The sequence below is a fragment of the Parasteatoda tepidariorum genome, chromosome 8 (genome assembly GCF_982258835.1).
Source record: "Parasteatoda tepidariorum strain Cologne lab strain chromosome 8, Ptep-v5.0, whole genome shotgun sequence".
Classification (NCBI taxonomy): Eukaryota; Metazoa; Arthropoda; class Arachnida; order Araneae; family Theridiidae; genus Parasteatoda; species Parasteatoda tepidariorum.
In genome coordinates this window covers 23661666-23681616 of record NC_141762.1, presented here as the reverse complement: position 1 = coordinate 23681616, position 19951 = coordinate 23661666, and the positions used below count along the sequence as shown (strand labels likewise).

General features: G+C 27.3%; 1 protein-coding gene across 4 annotated transcripts; it reads right to left on the bottom strand.

Moving 5' to 3' along the window:
* Nucleotides 1–1818: 1818 nt before the first annotated feature.
* On the bottom strand, nt 1819–11793 carry LOC122272142 (uncharacterized). Of its 4 annotated transcripts, none has more exons than XM_043055386.3 (3): nt 11576–11778; nt 4017–5698; nt 1819–1953 (listed from the first exon to the last, which is right to left on the bottom strand). In XM_043055386.3, the coding sequence occupies exons 1-3, from the start codon at nt 11604–11606 to the stop codon at nt 1822–1824; spliced, it is 1845 nt and encodes a 614-aa protein (XP_042911320.2). In that variant the 5' UTR covers nt 11607–11778; the 3' UTR covers nt 1819–1821. The 4 variants fall into 4 exon arrangements, with proteins under 4 accessions (XP_042911320.2, XP_087006122.1, XP_042911321.2 ...); XM_087149996.1 differs by having other exon boundaries at nt 1822–1953; nt 3214–5698; nt 11576–11782; XM_043055387.3 differs by having other exon boundaries at nt 1822–1953; nt 5357–5698; nt 11576–11760.
* Nucleotides 11794–19951: the final 8158 nt, after the last annotated feature.

The window sequence follows — 19951 nt, the reverse complement described above, 5'->3', positions numbered from 1 at the left end:
TTTTAATCAATTATAAATGCAATAACCTAAAAGAAGAAGCATATAAAAACATTGTGTGCTTAATTGAGTGTTCACATTTTTTATACATTATGAAGTAAAATTAAATAAAAAATTTTATTCTAAGATAAAACATACTGAGACTTAATGCATAAGTTATTTAAGTTATGAAAAAATTGAAAATAATGCATATACTATATGGGTCATTCTCACAAAAACAGTCATTTTCATGTCCCCAGTATATTTTATGTTTGTTTTACAGCTTACGAAAAAAAAAAATTCTGGGAAAGTGTCCTTCAGAATGCAAGCTAACAAAAGAATAAAAATAAAATTATCAATTTTTATTTTTTTATTTATTTTAGGTAATTAAAATATACCAATATGTCATTCCCTCACTTGTCCCCACTGCTGATTTAAAAAAAAAAAGAAATTGTTTCTGAAATTATTATTATTTTTTTTTTTTTTGCAAATTCATGTTTTTTATTTCAGAATACTGAAATATAGAATTCAGAAAATCAATTTTAAGTTTAATTTCTGATAAAAATATTACCACAGCACTATTTTAAACTTTGTCTCCAGTGTTTCGCGTCATTCCCTCACAACAATGTTCTTATCCCCTGCAATCTTCTTAGAATAAAAATATTTTAATAAGAACTTCAGAAGTTAACAACTGGCATCATAGAACAAAATTGCAGTATGTTTCCATCTTCAACTTAAAGAAGCTTTGCTGTGGAATAAATTTGAATGTATCAAACCAGGTAAAATTTTTTACATTCGTCATTCCCTCATGTCATTTTTTAGAGTAAAATAAAATACAACTTAATCGAAAAAGTGGATAATTATATGTTGCTTTCTTGTATGAATATAATTGTATGCGATTGACTTCAGAAATTAATTAGGCCTAACTGTTATTTTTAAATTTTATTGAATTCGTAATTCCCTCACTAGTGTATAAAGTGAGGGAATGATTCAAGATGAGTATATTATCAATTTTTTTTTTGCTCAATCGTGCCAGCCAATTTTATTTCCCAAACCTGTAAAAACTATTAAATATATAAGACTAAATTATAATAAATATTAGATATACTTAGTATGTTATCATTTTCAAACTTTAGATAGATGTAACTTAGATAAAAACATGTATTAAAATAAAATATCATTCCCTCACTATTAGTGTCATTCCCTCACTTTTTAAATAGTGAAAATAATTAATTAACTTATTAATTAATTTGAAAAATAAATTAAAAAATTAATAAATTAATTTATTAAATTATTAATTTATTTATTAAATTAATTTATTTATTTATTAAATTAATTAATTATTTATTAATCATTATAAATTAAGTAATTATAAATTAATTAATTATAAATTAATTATTTGAAAAATCAATTAATTTAAATATTAAGTATAATTTATAGGATATATACTTTCTTTATAATGCCATTACATATTTCTATTAATATAAAAAGTATCAGAGCTATTTATTCACTTTACTTTTTTGGGATTTTATGAACTGAAAAATGACAGTTTTCGTGAGAATGACCCATATACTAAACCTACTATTAGCTGTTCTTGATAGAAACAAACCCACAACCCAGTCATTATTTTTCTATTCAATATTAGATAACTTTTTATTCAATAACTTTCTATTTTATTCAATATTATTCATATTCAATAATAGATAAACAAGATATATCAAAGAATTTTTAAAAAAAAAAATACTGGGTACCTGTAAATAACGCATCAATTTCTATAATTTTAAATAAATAAAGCAAGAATTTTCGCAAGAGTAAAATGCTTAAAATTTAAAATAAAACATGACCTTAAGAAAAGAGTATTATTTTATTTCCATGTAACAAACCCAAAATACAAGCAAATACATAAATACTGTATAATAACTTCGTACAATAACTGTACAATAATAGGCATCCAATTCCAGAATGAACCCAGTTTTCCTGCAAAAAATTAAGCAATTTATTTTACTACAGATACATAAAATAATATGTACAGAAACAAAATATCTAATTAATTTCTGACTCATTTTAATTCTGAGTTAAGTTATATCATCAATTAATTCTAACGATTCAAAATACTTTTATTGATCCCAGGGAAATATTCCAAAAAAATTCTATCCAATAATTTTTAACAATTTAGTTTGTCTTTTTTAAATATCCTACGTTATAGAATTTAATAAAGTTACTCAAACCACCTGGTTTTTTTTCTTATTATTATTACTAGCACGCATTGATTGTCACAAAAATAAATTTTAACTGATTGTAACAAAAGGTAATAATAGCACAAAATGAATAATCCATTTTGTAATAAAACTAAGAATTATTTTCTTTTAAAATTCCATAGCACTTTGTAATATCTATTGCAAATGTGTGAAATAGCGGATTTATTTGCATGGAACAAATTGCAGCATCAAATATTAAAGCAACTATGAATAATATCCTATGAATTAACGAAACAACCTGAGTAAAACTTCTCTTTATACTATTATGAGACAATTAATTAGTTTAAAAATAGAGAGAACTATGATTTACTTTAAAAAAGTTAAAAGTGGTGACCAAATTTCTTTACTTTAAACTCATCTGTTATAAACTATTAACTTTTAAAATGCTACCATAAGTTGGAAAACTAACTGAAGCGATGCATATCACTTAACACTGTTTATATACTGCATTTTGTAACTACAGATTGATCCATTTAATAATTGAACATAAAATGTATTTTAAATAAAGAATTTGATAGCAAAGCTTTAATATTTTTTTAAATTAGAAGGAATATACAACTTTATTGTTTTTACGCAGATGTAACCTGCCTGCACTTGTTTGCGATCGTGCATCAATTGGTTAACATTGTAATGCAATACGTTAAAAATAAATACAAATAGGAACTATATAAAAAGTCTCCTTAATAAAAACCCGTTACATGTATGTTTAAATATAAAAGTATAGCATATAAACACGTGCAAAACATGTAATTATTAAAAAACTTCAGTGTATCTAATAATTTTACCTAATTATTATAATATACGAATATAATACCTGATATAATAAGGATTCCATATTTATATTATCTAATTTATCCAATCATCGAATTTATATTATATATCGTCTAGTTTAACCCATTGATACACGAACGTAAACAAGTGCAAACCGGTTTCAGTCATGTAAAAAAATAAAGCGGTATATAATTAAGATTTTACGTACAATCTTTTAGTACGTCTAATAATTTGGCCTGGGACTGTATATATATATATATCTTCCTGGTGACTGTTTTTGTGAATAGTGAGGAAAAATAAATCACGTAAAACTGCTGATTTTTCTTCAGGTATAACGACAATAAAAAAATAATGTTCTGACAAATTAATTAATTATTGAAGTTGTGGCAAATAATATATAGCGGATATTGTTTCATTAACATTAAACAACTAACACTAAAAAATGGAGTTACATATTTATTATGAGACAATTAATGGTTTGATAGTGATATGACAGAGAATATGATTTTATATGCATTCGCTTTCGATCGCAAAAACAACAACATTCTCCAGTAAATCAAGCAGAGCTAATATCTGTGGATTCAATTCATCTTGGAAAGAGTGACCAGTCTTCTGCTCCAGAATTAGTGACTTTAATTCTGTGACTGTATTTAGGGATAGAGGCGACGACCACGTGACAATTTCCTTCACATGATTCCAGTCAGCATCAGTTAGTGATTGCTTTAAGATTAGATCCCTTTTAATTCCTTTCTCAGATAATATCAGTTCGTTTTTGTATCGCTTTACTTCATTGATATTATCGAAAGATGCATTCAAAAGTAGGGTGGCACTTTCAAGAAAACTTTTACCCAGTGCATACTCTATGCAACTACGACAAATAAGTCGAAATTCTGCAACGTTTTCAAGAGAAGACAAGTTATATTTTATAAATTTTTGCAACACATCGCCTTCTCTTTTTGATAAAATGAATGGCATGTCTATGAATCGCTTGAAAAAGTAATTACCACTTACTCGTAAAAAGTCTGCTTTAAATTGTTGAATTTCCTCTCCCGTCTGGAAATACCAATTCAGAAACTGGTCCACACGCTCATAATTGGATAAAAATATTAATGTCAAATAGATAACATGTGGAGATGATATTGTTTTCTTAAATGTTTCGATTCGCACCGATTGATAAACCCATCTTAAGAAGGACTCAGCTGCTTGGATGTTGCCATCGCATATCCATTCAATACAAATATGCCAATCGCTAAATCTAATAAGCCATGATATTATCAGTCTATCTTGCTCTCTTTGCTCTGTAAGGTTGATTTTATGGGGATAACATTCTGGTGGCAAGGTAGATTTTGATAATAACACATGAAGCAAATTCAGATTGCTTGGGTAAATAGCATGACGAAATTCAGGCCGACCAAACATATAGCAGATAAATAGTTTAATCTCTTCTTTGGAAGCATCATTTAATATCCTAACAGCCATGTTCAGATTTTCTAATTTCAGCAACTGCAATAACACTTCGCGGCAAAAAAATTTATTTTTCAGAAAGGATTGTCTCAGACTTAATGGACTGGCACTCCATATTTCTTTAAAAATCTTCATTTCATTTCCCATTTTACTCATCTTAGAACTAATTTGCAGCATTATAAGTGAATAAATGTCTTCTTGAAGATCATCCAATACCTTAAAAAAAATGGACAAAAATATTCTTTGACATGGCCAACTGTCGAACAAAAGCACTATTACGTGAGAAAGATTCCGAAAAAATTCGGTTATTTGAGTTTTACGATGGACATGAGATAATAAAAAACATAAAACATCTAAATAACAAAAATTGACGGAAAACGGAGAGTCGGAAGGGTCTTGATCTAGAAAACGTAGATATCGAGTAGCTTGCAAAAGCCACTTACTCAAATGATCGTTTTTCTCCTGCTCCGACAATTTCTTCCAGAAATACTTGAGGGCAACTATGTTACCACTTTGAATCGAGCAAGCAATCATATTTATATCAATACTAAACTTATCATCGTATATGTTTTCAAAATCTAGTAGTCTAGTTAGTAAACACCCTAAATTATTCTCGAAGACACATGTCCAATATATTGACAAATTACCGCAGTGCATTCTAAGGTTGTTTCTAAATTGTTCTGGAACTTTCTCCCACAAAATTGAAGCATATTCCCCTAAAAAGTGACAGCAGACTGTTCTATACACATCACAAATATCTAAATTTCTCAAGCTGCCATGATCGAATAGTTCCGTAAGTAATTTCACTGTATCAACTGTTCCCTCAACTGTCCAATAAATTGTACCACGCTTCATGTAATACTCACAGAGATTTCTTGTCCACTTACGGTAAATACGAAACAATTTATGCAACTGCAACTTAATGGGTCGAATGACGTATGAGATTTCGGTCTTCAGCGATGAGGGTAAAGAGCTATTGGACAATTTTTTTAATATTCTTCTCTCCAACTCAGCCGTATATCCGCTATAGTTTGAGAAAGAAGATAAGAAAGAAGATGTCATTTCATTCCTTATGTCAGGCGCCGTCCATAGCCCAATTGCAATCGACACTACTGCAATATGCTGCAGAGAAGGAGGTTCAGGAAAATTGTTTATGAAGTCGATTTCAGTCGATTCTGTTTTAAAAGTTTGTGTCCAGCTTCCAGATCTTTTTTCCTTACTGACGCCACCTGTAAAATACAATTCGAAATTTAGTTTTGAACTAAAGATTCGAATGAAAACAGTTCAAAGAACGTAATGCATACATAATTAATCACGATCCTAGGTCATACATTTAATCTACATGTTACTAGTTAAGGAGAAATGAAGCATTGTTTACAATACTTAGGCTATGTCTAATGCACTTTAGCAATTTTTTGCTTTTAAACACAACTTTGTATACTTTTTTTAACTTAAGATATTTTTCAAGAATCGGTTATTGAATACATTATTGAATACCAATTATTAATTACTTCTTTGTGGTATCGCGCAATGGTAATTTCGTGTAGTTCAATCAACTGGTATTTGCAGGTGGCACAAAACATGAGTTGTCATATATTGATAAGTAAGACATCTATATTTTGTTTGAACTTGCAGTATGATGAAAGATTTTAGTTTTTAGCTATGAACATTTCAATAAGAGTGATAAGCATTAAGAAATCTTATTAATCGTATTTAGTTAGACTAAAGGCTATTAATACATCTTAATAATTTAAAAAAAAAAAAGAAATTGAATTCAATGAACTATGCGCATTTGTATTCAGAAGTACATGATTTTTTAAGAAATTCAGAAAAAATACGTTTTAGTGTCTGATTTCGTCACTATAAATATAGCCTGCACTAATTGAATAGCATATTTAAGTTCACTCCCTTGAACTACTAATAAGTTATTCAGTATGATTCGTTTTACATTATTTTTTGCGCATTGCATAGTGTGCAAAAAAAAAGAAAAAAAAAACCTAAATAACTTTCTTCCTAATGGTTGGATTTTCACGTATGCAATCTTAATGGTTTCTACGGGTAACCTCAAACATGAATAAACATAAATTATTTTTACATATATTTGGATTCTAGACCTGCAAAATATATGGGGTAGTTGCGATTTGGAAATTGTGACCCTAATAGTTTTGGTTTGGAGAGTGGATGAAATTTTGTTCCCCTTAATATTAATTTCCCCTGTTGTGTTTTTAGTAATATCTTAATAATTAAATGAGCAAACTTTCACTCACTTATGAAACCCATCTACTGAAAGATAATTTCACTTAAGCAAAAATTTTTAATAATTATTTATTAATTAATTTAATTGTGGATGAAAAAATTTTGAATTATGAGGTATAAATTTTTATACACCATATAACCCCAAGTATTTTTCTATAGCAAAATTAAAATTTTAACTGTTTTTATTTAGTAGAAGACGAGATAAAATAAAATTAAATACTTTTTACAAAATGATTTAGTGTAGAAATATTTAAATGTGGTTAACGTACGAGGAATTTACGCATGCGTGGCGTAAAATTTCATTAATATTGTTTCCGCCGAGAGCCGAAAGTTAATCTTTTTTTTTTAATTATGAAATACGATGTTTCTTTTTAAGTGATCTGAAAATTTACTCGTAATTTAGCAAAGACATTCGAATAAAACATTATATTTAACGAATGTTGAGTTTTATAAAATTATGTTTCGAATAAAATGAGGTCATACATCTGCTTTTTTTAAAAAAAATTTTAGTAAGTTCATTGAATTGAAAAGGGCACTATGGTTTATAAAAAGGGCAGCAAGTTTAAAAAAGGGCATTGTATTTTATAAAACGGGCAAATACCTTAGCATTCTTCGCATAATTTAAATGAATAATTATGTATAAGTTTATTTTTATCACTAATAATAATTATTATTATCAAATGCATAACTACAATTTTCTGAGGAAAAAGGCTACAGTTTGAATTGAAAAACTAAAAAAAATCAAACAATGTTTTTTTCCTTTATCTCAATATTTCTTAGTTCTCTAAAAATATATTTAAAATTTTGCACATGCCTTTAAAAGACCTAGGGAAACAACTAAAATTTTTCAAATATGTCTTTCTTTCTCGAGTTGATGATTAGAATAACTATTTTCAGATAAAAAAAATTAATATTAATCTTGAAAATAAACTTATTAAGTATCTGGCTCACGTGGGTGCCACTCTTCAGTCCTGAGGACTGAAATCAGTCTTAAGGAAGGATCCAGATTATTGAATTTAGACCTTCATTCAATATATATTTCTATTTTATTTTTTAAATTAATTTTTCAGAAAAAAAATTCAGTTAAAATAAATAGAAAAAATAATTGCTTCTTTTTTTTAAATATTGTTATTTTTATATTGAGTGTTATTGACTTAACTTGTGTAAATAATATTTGTATTTTTAAATCAGAATCTACTTGAGTTTAAATTATTTTTCTCAATATTTTGAAATGCAGGGCAAAGTTAAACGAAGATTATGTTTTAAAAAAATTATTTAGGCGAAAACATTAATGATGCAGTGAAAGATAGAGGTATCAGTGACTCTATGAAAAATTTAGAATTTAGTAATTAGAGTAAAAAGATATACAAGGTTTATCTGTAATTTTTTATTTGTTCGTTGTAAGAAATAAGTTAATAAAATAAAATAAAAAGCAAAATTTAGAAAAAATAATCAAGTTAATTACATAATACATAGACCATTCTCATGGTGGGGGATCTATAATTTTCTGAAATATTCTGCTTAATAACAGACCGGGTTAATTGGTCAGAAAATAAGTTCAGTCTTGAATTTTTTTTTTACAGTGGTACCCATGTTGACTCACCATTATAAACAAATAAAATAAGCTGCTGTTGAAAATGAAGTTCTGAACAAAAAAAAATTTTACAATAAAAAACAATATTTACAAAAAAAAAATGCAAAGTAAAATTCATATTTTCAGTCATTTTAAATAAAACATACTGGAATTTTTGTACTTTAATTCAGTAGCAGCAATAATATCAAACTTATAAAGAACTTCACATTCATCTTTAACTTAATATCAGATCTGATAATTGCAATGAATCCATGAAAGGGTAAATAAGGCTAAAGGAATTTACAGAGCAATTAACCCCTTAACTGCAGCGGGCGTATATATACGTCTCGGCCAGACGATGTGTTAACTGCCGTAGGCGTATATATACGCTTTCCCGAAGTACGATGCTTTGCATTGCGCTGCTATAAATAGAACTACACCCCTACTTCAGAATGCAGTAAAATGACCTTGAAAGTGTTTGCTTTGCAAATATATTACTAATTTCGGAGGAGGGGGAATGGGTAAAGGATGTTATGGAAAAGTGATATCGTATTAATCGTTTGCTTGTCTCTTTTTGAGTAAGGCCGGGTTTATTCTTTATTCGATTTCATTTCCCGTATGTATTTGGTGCTTTTTATTCTTTCCATCAACGTCTTCAAATGCATCGCGAAAATGTGCTGTTTGTTCAACAAAAAAAAATTCATCGTGAATCCCGCTATCAGTGCAATGAATGTGATGTTGGTTTATGTGTACAACCATGTTTCAGGATTTATCATACGACAGCTAAGTTTTAACATCTTTTATATTGTATTTTTATTATTTAATTTAAATTTTGTATTTTCTTTCTTTCCTTTTTCTTGTCTTGTAAAAGTAAACTGTTTTTAAATTGCAACGCGTGCATCATTTTACCCCACCAAAACACCGCGTAAGAAAGTTCACTTGAGCGAAAAACGGTGGCACTGGGGAGTGAATCACGTAAATTTTACTCGGCAGTTAAGGGGTTAAAAAAAATATGTAAAAAAAATTTTTATAGTTATGAAGTTATTTAAAAAAATAATACAAATAAATAATCTGTGTGCAATCAAAATTAAATCCTAATTAATGTAAGAATATTTTTGAACGCAAAAATGCAATAAACAGTTTAAACATCTAATACATTAGCATCGATTAGAATATTAATTACAGGAAAATAAAATTGTAATAAAGTATTACTATAAAAATAAATTATGTAAAAAAAAAAAAAACTTTAAAAAAGGCTTTTTTTTAATCGATTCTAGGAAAAAAAGGTACGGAAAAAAAGGTCCCAGAAAAAAAGGTACCTGTGTAGGGAAAATTCTGTAGGGGAAAATATTTGAAATGAGAAGATTAGATTGAAGCGCTTTTTGCTGTTCAGTGCATGTTTTTTTTTGTTTTTTTTCGTGTCGCGCGCTTTCAAAGTGCTTTTAATCCAACTTTTGTTTCTTACTCATGCATTTATTCTTAAAAAGTTAATTAAATATGAAAATGCTCAATAAAATTGTTTATTTATTTATTGAACATAATAAATAAATAAATAAAATAAATAGAGAAATTAAACATACCCAGCTTATAAAAAAGAAATACCGCGACTCTAATTAAAAAAAGACAAATACTTTCCTTTCACCTCAATTAAAGAATAAGCATCCGACACAGAAATCCGCCCACCTTCCTCAATCGACTAATCTGAATAACAACACCCTTTTCAAAAAATAATCTTCCCCTTAGAAAAATAAAAACAAAAAAGAAATTAAATACACCCAGCTCATAAGAAAAGAAATATCGCGACTCTAATTAAAAAGGACCAATACTTCCACCTCCAATCACGAATAAACATCCAACGCATAAATCCTCCCAACTTCCCCGATTGGCAACTTTAAGCCTCACATTAGCAACTTCTTCACAAAATATAATTTAAAATAGAAAATAACACATTTTTCACTTAAAAAAATTACAAAAAAAAAGTAAAACATTATTGAAAAATATAAATAGTATCTTCCCGCTTTAAAAAATAATCAAAGAAGAATAAATAAATGAAATAAAATTTTTTTTTAAAAAAAGCGTAATACAACCAGCCCATAAGTCCCCCCCTTACCCTTCTCCTTACCTCAATGATCTAATCTGAATTATTACAGATAAAAAGAATATTCATTGAAACAGCGAGAAGCATTCATGCTGTCCAGAAAGCGAGAGGGGAAATATTCCTACAGATTTTCCCTATGGAAGAACCTTTTTTACCGGGACCTTTTTTTACTTACCTTTTTTTCCGTCTACCATTTTTATCACCAAATATCAAATCACCCTAAAAAGAAACTGACAAATCAAAGTACAAGCAAAAAAACGAATAAAGGATATTATATATATATATTATCTTTATCGTAGTATTTTAGTCTTTGTTAAAAAATGAAATAAATTATCCCAAAATATGAAACAAAGTTGCAAGATTACAAAAAATAAGCGGCGAAATTATTAATAAAAAATAAACAAACTAATAAATAAAAAAGCAACTTTTCAAAAACTAAGTCATTCTAAAGAATAGTAAAAATACTACCCAATAATCTACATTGTATCGAAGTAAAATCGTACTTCATCAATTCATGAACGTTTGCAAGAACAGAAAAAAAAAAAACCCGGAAAAACTAATAAAAATGCTATAAGTCAAGATTTTCTGTAACATAATAAAAAAAAACTAATTATAAATAAGATGGATTAATAGATAAAAAAAATAAATATAAATCACGATGTTAAAACAACGAAATTAATAATAAATAATTAAGCAAAAAAAAATGCTTTAATGATAAATACTAAATCAGCACAAAAACTAATACTGAATTCAACGATAGGATTAATTAGACAATAAATATAGAATATTTATCATATCAGGTATAATATTAGTATATTATAATAGTTAGAAAAAATTATTAGATTCATTGTAGTGTTTTAATAATGACATGCTTTGCACGAGTCTATATGTAATACTATTATATTTAAACACACATGTAATGAGTTTTTATTTCGGAAATTTTTTATTTACTTCCTATTTATATATATATATATAAGAGAGAAACAACATCTCAGATTTATATGGAAAAAAAATCGAAAAAAGCTCTTTTTCAAAAGTTCATAAGGAAATACTTATCTAATTCGCAAAAAACAATTCAGTAAATTTTATTACGGAAAATAAATCTTCACATTAAAAATTATTTATAAGTATTTTATTATAATTCAGTTAACTATATATAGAATGGTTATAAGTACTTACCATTATCATTTCCACTACCATAACTTTCCATACTTACAGTTTTAAACACCTACTCTGAATACACTAAACTATATTTCTTTTCTTGGGCATCCTTGAACTCATAAGATTGACCCCCGTACATTTCAGAGCAGTTCATTCTTAAGTGCATATGTTGCCCATTCATCAATGTCCGATATGAATTGTTGACTTCCTTGAATAACCACACCTTACTAACTATCAAAGGAATGGTTTCTTATCTACTTTTTCTATTGCAGAATTCCAAAACAACAATACTTACTGGTAAAATGACATTCATCCTGAATACTTTTGAGAAGAGGGCCTGGGGAAAATCTTTTCATGGCATATTGTCAGAAAATTAATTATTATTTGACTGTGGAAAAAAAATTTTTTTTTTGCAAATTAAGCACGAGAAAAATAGTAAAGTAATTAAACTAAAAATCATGGAATTCAAAAAAATTAACTTTGAATAGGAAATTAAGATTCCTTTCAAAGTTAAAGTTCATTTAATTTAAATCAATTAATTACCATAGAATTTGATTTTAATATATTTTATTTAATGAGTCGTTTAGTATTTGACTGTGTAATTTATTATTTAATCTTAAATAGAAAAAAATAATAATAGCTAACAAAACTAGTTAATTAAAAAACTATTTGCAATATGTAGAATAAAACTAAGCAAATTATAATCTGGCATTTGATTGCGTAAAAAAATTCAAGTAATATTGATATAGAAGCCAAATTTGTGAGCAAAATCCGAATAAAAAATTGGAAGGTAAAAGGACGAAAAAGAACATGAAATATGCAATAAATAATTTTGCTTTATTGTATATTTTAATTGTATTAAAGACAGAAATATCATAATTATTGTTCCATTTCAATAATAAATTATAAATAACGTTTAATGTTAGTTACTTATCGGGATTATTCTAATACAATTATGAATTTGAATTTATTAAAATTATATAACAGATAAATTTTTTCTATTAAAATCAATGCATAAATTAATTATAATTTATTGCTAATCATTAATGACTACTTGAAGTTTTGTCCTGTCGAAGTTATGTTCACGCGAATCTTTGCTCTCGCGAAGTTTTGTCCGGACAAGGTTCGAGCGTGAAGGTCTGCTCCATTACCTTTGCCTCAATTAGGGAATCAGAATCATATCTGTTAAAAAAGCGAGAAAAGCTTTCATAATGCAAGAAATAATTTCAGTCCCTTTTTCAAAAAATTACATAAAATATAACGTATATTTCATAAATAAATAAAAACATTTTACATTAAAAACCCCTCCTTAAGAAATAAGTCGCACTCAGTATCCTCTCCCTTTTAACCTCAATTCACAAATCTGAATCGTACCTATTAAGAAAGCGAGAAAAAGTTTCATGATGTAAGGAATCGTTTTTGCTCCTTCTATAAATAAAAAAAAAGTATTTAAAAAAATCTGTCACAAAAATAAACACTTTTACACCTCCTAAAGAGGAAGTTCCACTCAATATCCCCTCCATCTTACCTTAATTAGCGAATCTAAATTATATATATATTAAATTAGTGACAAAAAAATTTTTTATATATATACTCTTTACAAAGACTCTTATAGTGAGTCTAATAAGTTAAGACTGTAGAATAAAAAATAACAGATCCTGAATAATTAAAGGAATAGAAACATTTTAAATAACCCGCTCTTAAAAAGTTACCTTAACTATCAAACTTGGATCATAGCCATAAAACTCGCTAGAGAAGTATGCTTGCCGCAGAGAATGCCTCACATGAAAATTCCCTACGCATATGCGTAGGGAATTTTAACGGTACCGGTAAAATTCGTAGTAAACGTAGTATGCGTTGGGAAAATTAACGGTACCGGTACATATGCGTAGGGAATAAAACGGTACCGGTAAAAAGGGCGTTTCTTCCTGGGGTCTTTCCTACCAGACATTTTTTATCCACCTAATAATTATATTTCAATCATAGCAAATTTTCCAAGTTCTATCTCTTATACATACATAAAATTCTTGAGGTACAAATCTCTTTCCTCAACTGGCTATAGCGACGGTGCTTTGCTTTTTATTTTGTTAGTTCTATATTGAAATTAATAAACTATGACAAAATTAATCAAAATGTATGAATAATATTGGCATTCTGAGTTTTTAACTATTTCTTTAAAATAAATATAGCTTTCAAAAACGAATGCTAAATATTTTTTTCAACTACTGCACTTTTTTTCTCTGTAATTGGAATTTTTTTTTCACACGTATGATTTTTAATTTTTTAATTTGCTATCGTTAGATAGAGAGTTATAGCAAGCAAGAATGCCACTCTTCGAAAATTAAACAAATATATATATATATATATATATATATATATATATATATATATATATATATATATATATATATATATATATATATATATATATATATATATATATATATATATATATATATATATATATATATATATATATATATATATATATATATATATATATATATATATATATATATATATATATATATACATATATCTATTATATATAATTCTCTTACGTGGCTCCCAAATTTTGGCTGAAGTACTTTGTACAACTAAATAAGATTTTTTTCACAACAGTTAAAAATACTTTATTTTCTTCATTCATAGAGAAAACAGTCGGCAAAAATTCTGTTAGGTTAAAAAACATTTCGCTAAAAAAATAACGAATTCTAAAAGAAATAAAAATAAACAACTTAAAAAATAAAAATGCTGTTGCCAGCCATAGAATTTTTTGAAAGTTAACTTAGCAACATAAATCAAAATGACATAGAAGCGTAACTAGATCAAAATTATGATACCTGAGCGCTTCACGTAACAAATCCTTCAATTCTAAAAGTGTTGTATCGCTAAATGCCAAATTAACAATTGTGTTCTTAAAGAAATTCTATAAAAGTTTTAAATAAAAAACCTACTTCTACAACTGCTTCTTGAAGAACTTGGCTCATTGATTAAAAATATTGTTTTAATTTTACAGTACTAACTTTACTTCTACTTTCATTATTGCTATGACCCTCTTTCATTACATTTTACAACTTCATGCTAAATTTGAGGACTTTAAGTTGTTTGGTGGTTGAATACTGACATTTAGAAATGTGTGCATAAAAAAAATAATATTTAGAGGTTAAGAGTTGCCTCAGAAAAATTTGAATTGTTGACATTGAACTTAACAATGGAAACAATCGTTTTTGTGAAAAATTTAATTGTATTGTTGACATCAAAACTAAAAATATTGTGTTTCAACTTAACAATACTACCTTAATTTATACTTTAGAATTGCCTCGGAGAAATTTGAATTGTTAGCAATGACTTAAACAAAAAGTTTTACTTTAACTGACAGATACTATATTATAATTTTAACTTTTTCTATGACTATACTCATTTTCTAACTCTTTTCTTTGTTTTTTATACATTTTATTTTTTTGTGATAAAATAAAAAGCTTATAGTTGTTCTGCTTCTGAACACTGATGAAAACACAAAATGATGGGCTTCATCAACAATCAAAAATATATACATTTATTTTACAAATTCCATATTATTAAGGTGGCGCCCTTCAGAGAATTAAAAATACAAAATTATTTTCATCAAAGCCGATGCTTTACATCTGGCGTTCAGTGGCAGACTACTATTTCATATTGTTTTACAACACATGGCTTTAGCCCTCTGGTGGGAAAGACTTTAAAACAAAACTTACAACAGTTACTTTTCTCAACAACTGAAATTTAGAATAGTGTGATTAAGAAAAATATGTGAACTGTTTGCAATTTCAAATTAATATTGAAATGCACAGGTTTAGAATTTTCTACAGTGAAAAGTTTTCGGAACTTAAGTATTTAAAAAAGTATACAAAAACTAGACGTTAAGAACGTACCCAATGAGCGAGCAAAGCGAGCATTGGATTGCAAAGCAATCCGAAATGAACTGTGAAAGCAGTTCCGGGGGCTGGTGAGCGCCAGCGAGCAGGGGGCGAAGCCTCTTAGTATATATATATTTGTTTAATTTTATATATATATATATATATATATATATATATATATATATATATATATATATATATATATATATATATATATATATATATATATAAATTTTATAAAAATTCCTATAGATTTACAACAATCACTTGTGTGTCTATTTCTTACCTAAACAAGCACCATTTTCTCTCGCTTAAAGAAAATTATTAGCAATATTATTAAAGAAAGGGGTTTTCTTTTTTAATTATTTCACACTAATCAACCTATTTTAGAATTTATTAACCAAAAATAAGTAATTCTATCACGATTTCTGATGTCGAAGATTTTCTAGCATTCACTATAACTTTTTAATCAAGTGCCACCTTTTATATTGTAATTTGTAGTTGTCAATCTCTTTCGTTTTTTTTTTTTGTTTTGTTTTTTATTTAATACCCTAACATTAACGGTACAAATATTTATCCCGAAGAATTAATCTTCCTTCATGATCATACAGATAATATTCACTTTAAATTTTTTGCATTTAAGTATAATATAATCTAGTATTATATAAAATATCCGCATTGTTAATTTATACGATTTTAAATTTGATATAAATAAACTCATTGCATGGAATTTTAATGTTTCTGATAGCAGTTATTCAAATAACATTTTTAATCAAATGAATGGAATTAAAAGAATTTGTAGTAATGTTTATTAATTGAAAAAACAAGCTGACGTACTCGTAAAAAATTTTTATGAAGAACTATGGATATCCAACTAATGTTATGATTAATTGCGTGTTATGATTAAAAATTTCTTTGTTAACTAAATTCATATTTTTCTATTTGCAAATCCAATTCGGATAAATCTGTGGCTAAAAAAATCTTCTATTATTAAAATACAATTTTACGCAGTTGAGGTATTTGGGTACATTACTAAGGAAACTTTTCTTGCGGTTCTTTCGATTTAGAAAACTAAAATTGAAGTGGTTTTAAAAGATCTAAATTCTTACAGCGTAAGTTTTTAATACCACCGTTACACTCGTGCCAAAACTTTGAAAAAAGAACTGTTGATTTTTAATATCTTTTCAAAATAGAGTGATTTTTTCGTTTTTTAAAAAGCGTATAATAGAATTTTGGCAAATGGCAGACATCATATTACGAATTTCTCTGAATATTAGTTTATTCTCTTTTTATATATATATATATATATATATATATATATATATATATATATATATATATATATATATATATATATATATATATCCGCCGTTGCACAGCTGAACCCGGTTAAGTATAAAAACTTTACTTCATTGGAAGGTGAACGCTCTATCCCCTGAGCCATCGCGGCTCTAGTTTATTCTCTTGAAAAAAGTACAATTTTCACAAGAGAAGTTTAAATACGGAATCAAAATTATTTCATTTTGATCTGTGTGCATTTTCTAAAAATTGCGTCTTTCGAACAGTGTCCATGATTTAAGTCCAGACTAAAAAGCTAACCGACGTTCTGTTGAATCATCATTCAGACAGATGGGCTGAAAAACAAGAAAGCCACTTTGATTAATGAAACTCAGGTGCGTTTATAATCGGTATTCATCTCTTTTTTTGTCAATTTTTTTTTTCTTAAAGTTTTGTCTCTTTCAGAGGAGAAAAAAATATACACATTAGAAATCACAAATTAATATTTAAACTAAAAAAAATTAAAATTGAATCTATCGATAAATTTCAAGAGCATTTTTTTCTTTGTTGCTTAGATGTTAATTTGAAATTTTTAATGCGTTCACTGAATGTAATCTTTTCGTCATTTCATCACTTCATTTCTAAAGGTAATCTTTTCGTCATTTCATCACTTCATTTCTAAAGGTAATCTTTTCGTCATTTCATCACTTCAATTCTAAAGGTAATCTTTTCGTCATTTCATCACTTCATTTCTAAAGGTAATTTTTTCGTTTATTCTGTTGATAAAAATTTCTGCTTAACTTTGTAAAGTTAAATATTTTCAAAATATTATTTATCCTGCTTGATTAGATAATTCTTGTTATTTCATAAACTTTATTTTTTTACTGCTTAAATATAACAAGTTTTTAAAATTTAGTCATAGTTTATTATTTAAAATTTAATCAATTTCTCATAAATATTTGCAAAAAATACATTTGGCAATAGGTTTATATTTAAAATTTTTAAAATTTGCAGAAATAATTAATTAAATAAAAATGCATATTTTAACTCGTACATCTTTAAATTTTTTGATAAATTGTAATTAATCACATGCATGCCATATTAGTTAATTTTAAATAATTTAACTATTTATTATTTTTTATTATAGAATTACGTAGATGTAGGATGTTTTAATTTAATTTCGAAGTAGACTACAGCAAGCAACTGATTTTATACCCAACTATAATTCATGTGGCACTGTTAAAATCCTAGCAATTAAAAATGTATGTTTTATAGTGATAATAATTATTTGATAATGCTTTTTTACAGAATTAGTCAGAAAAAATAAACTAATAATTTTTGCATTATAAATTTGATAGAAATTTTTCTGATGGCATAGTCTCTTCTGGTGGTATATTTTCCGTGCATTTGCTTTACAAAGAAGTTTTTCAATAAAAAAATAATTGCGGGAGCAATAATATTCTCCTGAATACCAAACAGATGGATACATAACACACACACATATATATATACACTACCGGTCAAAAGTTTGCGAAAATTTTGAAATCTACAAAGAAAAGGTCTGATTTCAAGTGTTCATAGAACTGCGAAAAATCATTCAAATTGCATGAAAATTTGATATGTTCTAAAGTGAACCCTCTACAGTTAGTTACATATGATCAAATTGCAATACTTTGTTTTTTGCGAACTGAATCCAGCTTTTCATAATGGGTTGTTTTTATGGGAAAAAAATTTGTTAAGTTTGAACACTTGCCAAACTTGCAAAAAAATATTTTTGTACTTTCTGTTAATGGAAAATAGTTATTTGAACCGTTCTATGTAAGCCCTCAAAATTGCAGATTGATTTGATTTTTTTTTACGAAGTTATAGAATTTTGAAAAACATGTGTACTTTTCTCGATTTTTGAGCATTCCACACATGCAGTCTTTTGGTCTACACATCTTTTACCAAAGAATTTTTTAATTTTAATGTTTTCTATGTTTTCAAATAATTAATATTTATTATAAAACAAATATTCTTATTCATTATTGTAATTATTGTTATTACAAAGAATTTATTATGAATATAATTAAAACAATATCTCATAGATGTCACTGTAAACGATTGCACACAATGCGCTGGTTTATTGGATACTAGAAGTTTAACAAACAATACTTTATTTAACAATTGTAAATAATCTAACCAAAATCATTGCACTATTTCAATGGTAGCCCCGACTGGCTCAAACAAGAGTTCAAGAGCAACTGGCTAGTTCGAAACAGTTACAACAGATGGCGTTTCGCTTAAGACCGAACAGTCACATTTCATCGAAAATTTGTTTGTTCTTACAAACGAAACGATATTTTTGTTAATTTGAAGAATGTATTATAAAATTTCATTGACTAATTTTTTTACTACTAAATTATTTTATTTGAAGCAACGTTATAAATATGTCTCCTAGAAAAGAAATATCAACTGAAAAACGTGCAGCTATAGTATCTTTAAGAAAAGCAGGTCACACTATAGACGAAATCGCCGCATTAGAAAACGTTTCATTAGCAAGCATTCATTCTACAATTAAAAGGTTCAATGAAACAGGACTCTACGTTAATCGTACACGTTCCAGAAGGCCAAAGATTACATCAAATCGAGATGATCGAGAAATTAATGTTACAAGTTTAGAAAATAGATTCGATACACCTGCATAACTGAAGTGTAAATTATTCCCAGTTTCAGAAAAAGTTTCAACTTCAACAATAAAACGGCGTTTGCGTAAAGCTGGCTTATGCGGACGTGTCGCAGCAAAGAAACCTCTTCTTAGACCCAAAAGTAAAATACTACGATTAGAATGGGCTCGCAAACATCAGCATTGGTCAATCGCAGATTGAAAAAGTGTACTATGGACTGATGAATCAAAATTTGACATTTTTGGGACCAAACGTCGCATGTTTGTAAGGCATCGTGAAGAAGAACGAATGCAACCAAATTGCATTCGACCAACAGTTGAACACAAAGAGGGTGGCATAATGGTTTGGGGTTGTTTTGGAAACGATACTGTAGGAGATTTAATTAAAATAGATGGAATTATGGACCAGAAAAAGTACCATTCTATTTTGCAACGTCATGCTATTCCTTCAGGTGAAAAAGTTGTCGGTACAAATTTTGTATTTCAGCAAGACAATGATCCCAAGCACACGTCAAAATTATAAAAAAAAATTATTTAAAAAAAAAAAAGAAA

Bases quoted from the DNA above. Each gene is read 5' to 3' on its own strand.
- LOC122272142 (XM_087149996.1), bottom strand. From the start codon at position 11,606: ATGGAAAGTTATGGTAGTGGAAATGATAATG. The intron at 5,699-11,575 runs GTAAGTACTTAT...TGTATTTTACAG, and splicing joins TGGTAGTGGAAATGATAATG to GTGGCGTCAGTAAGGAAAAA.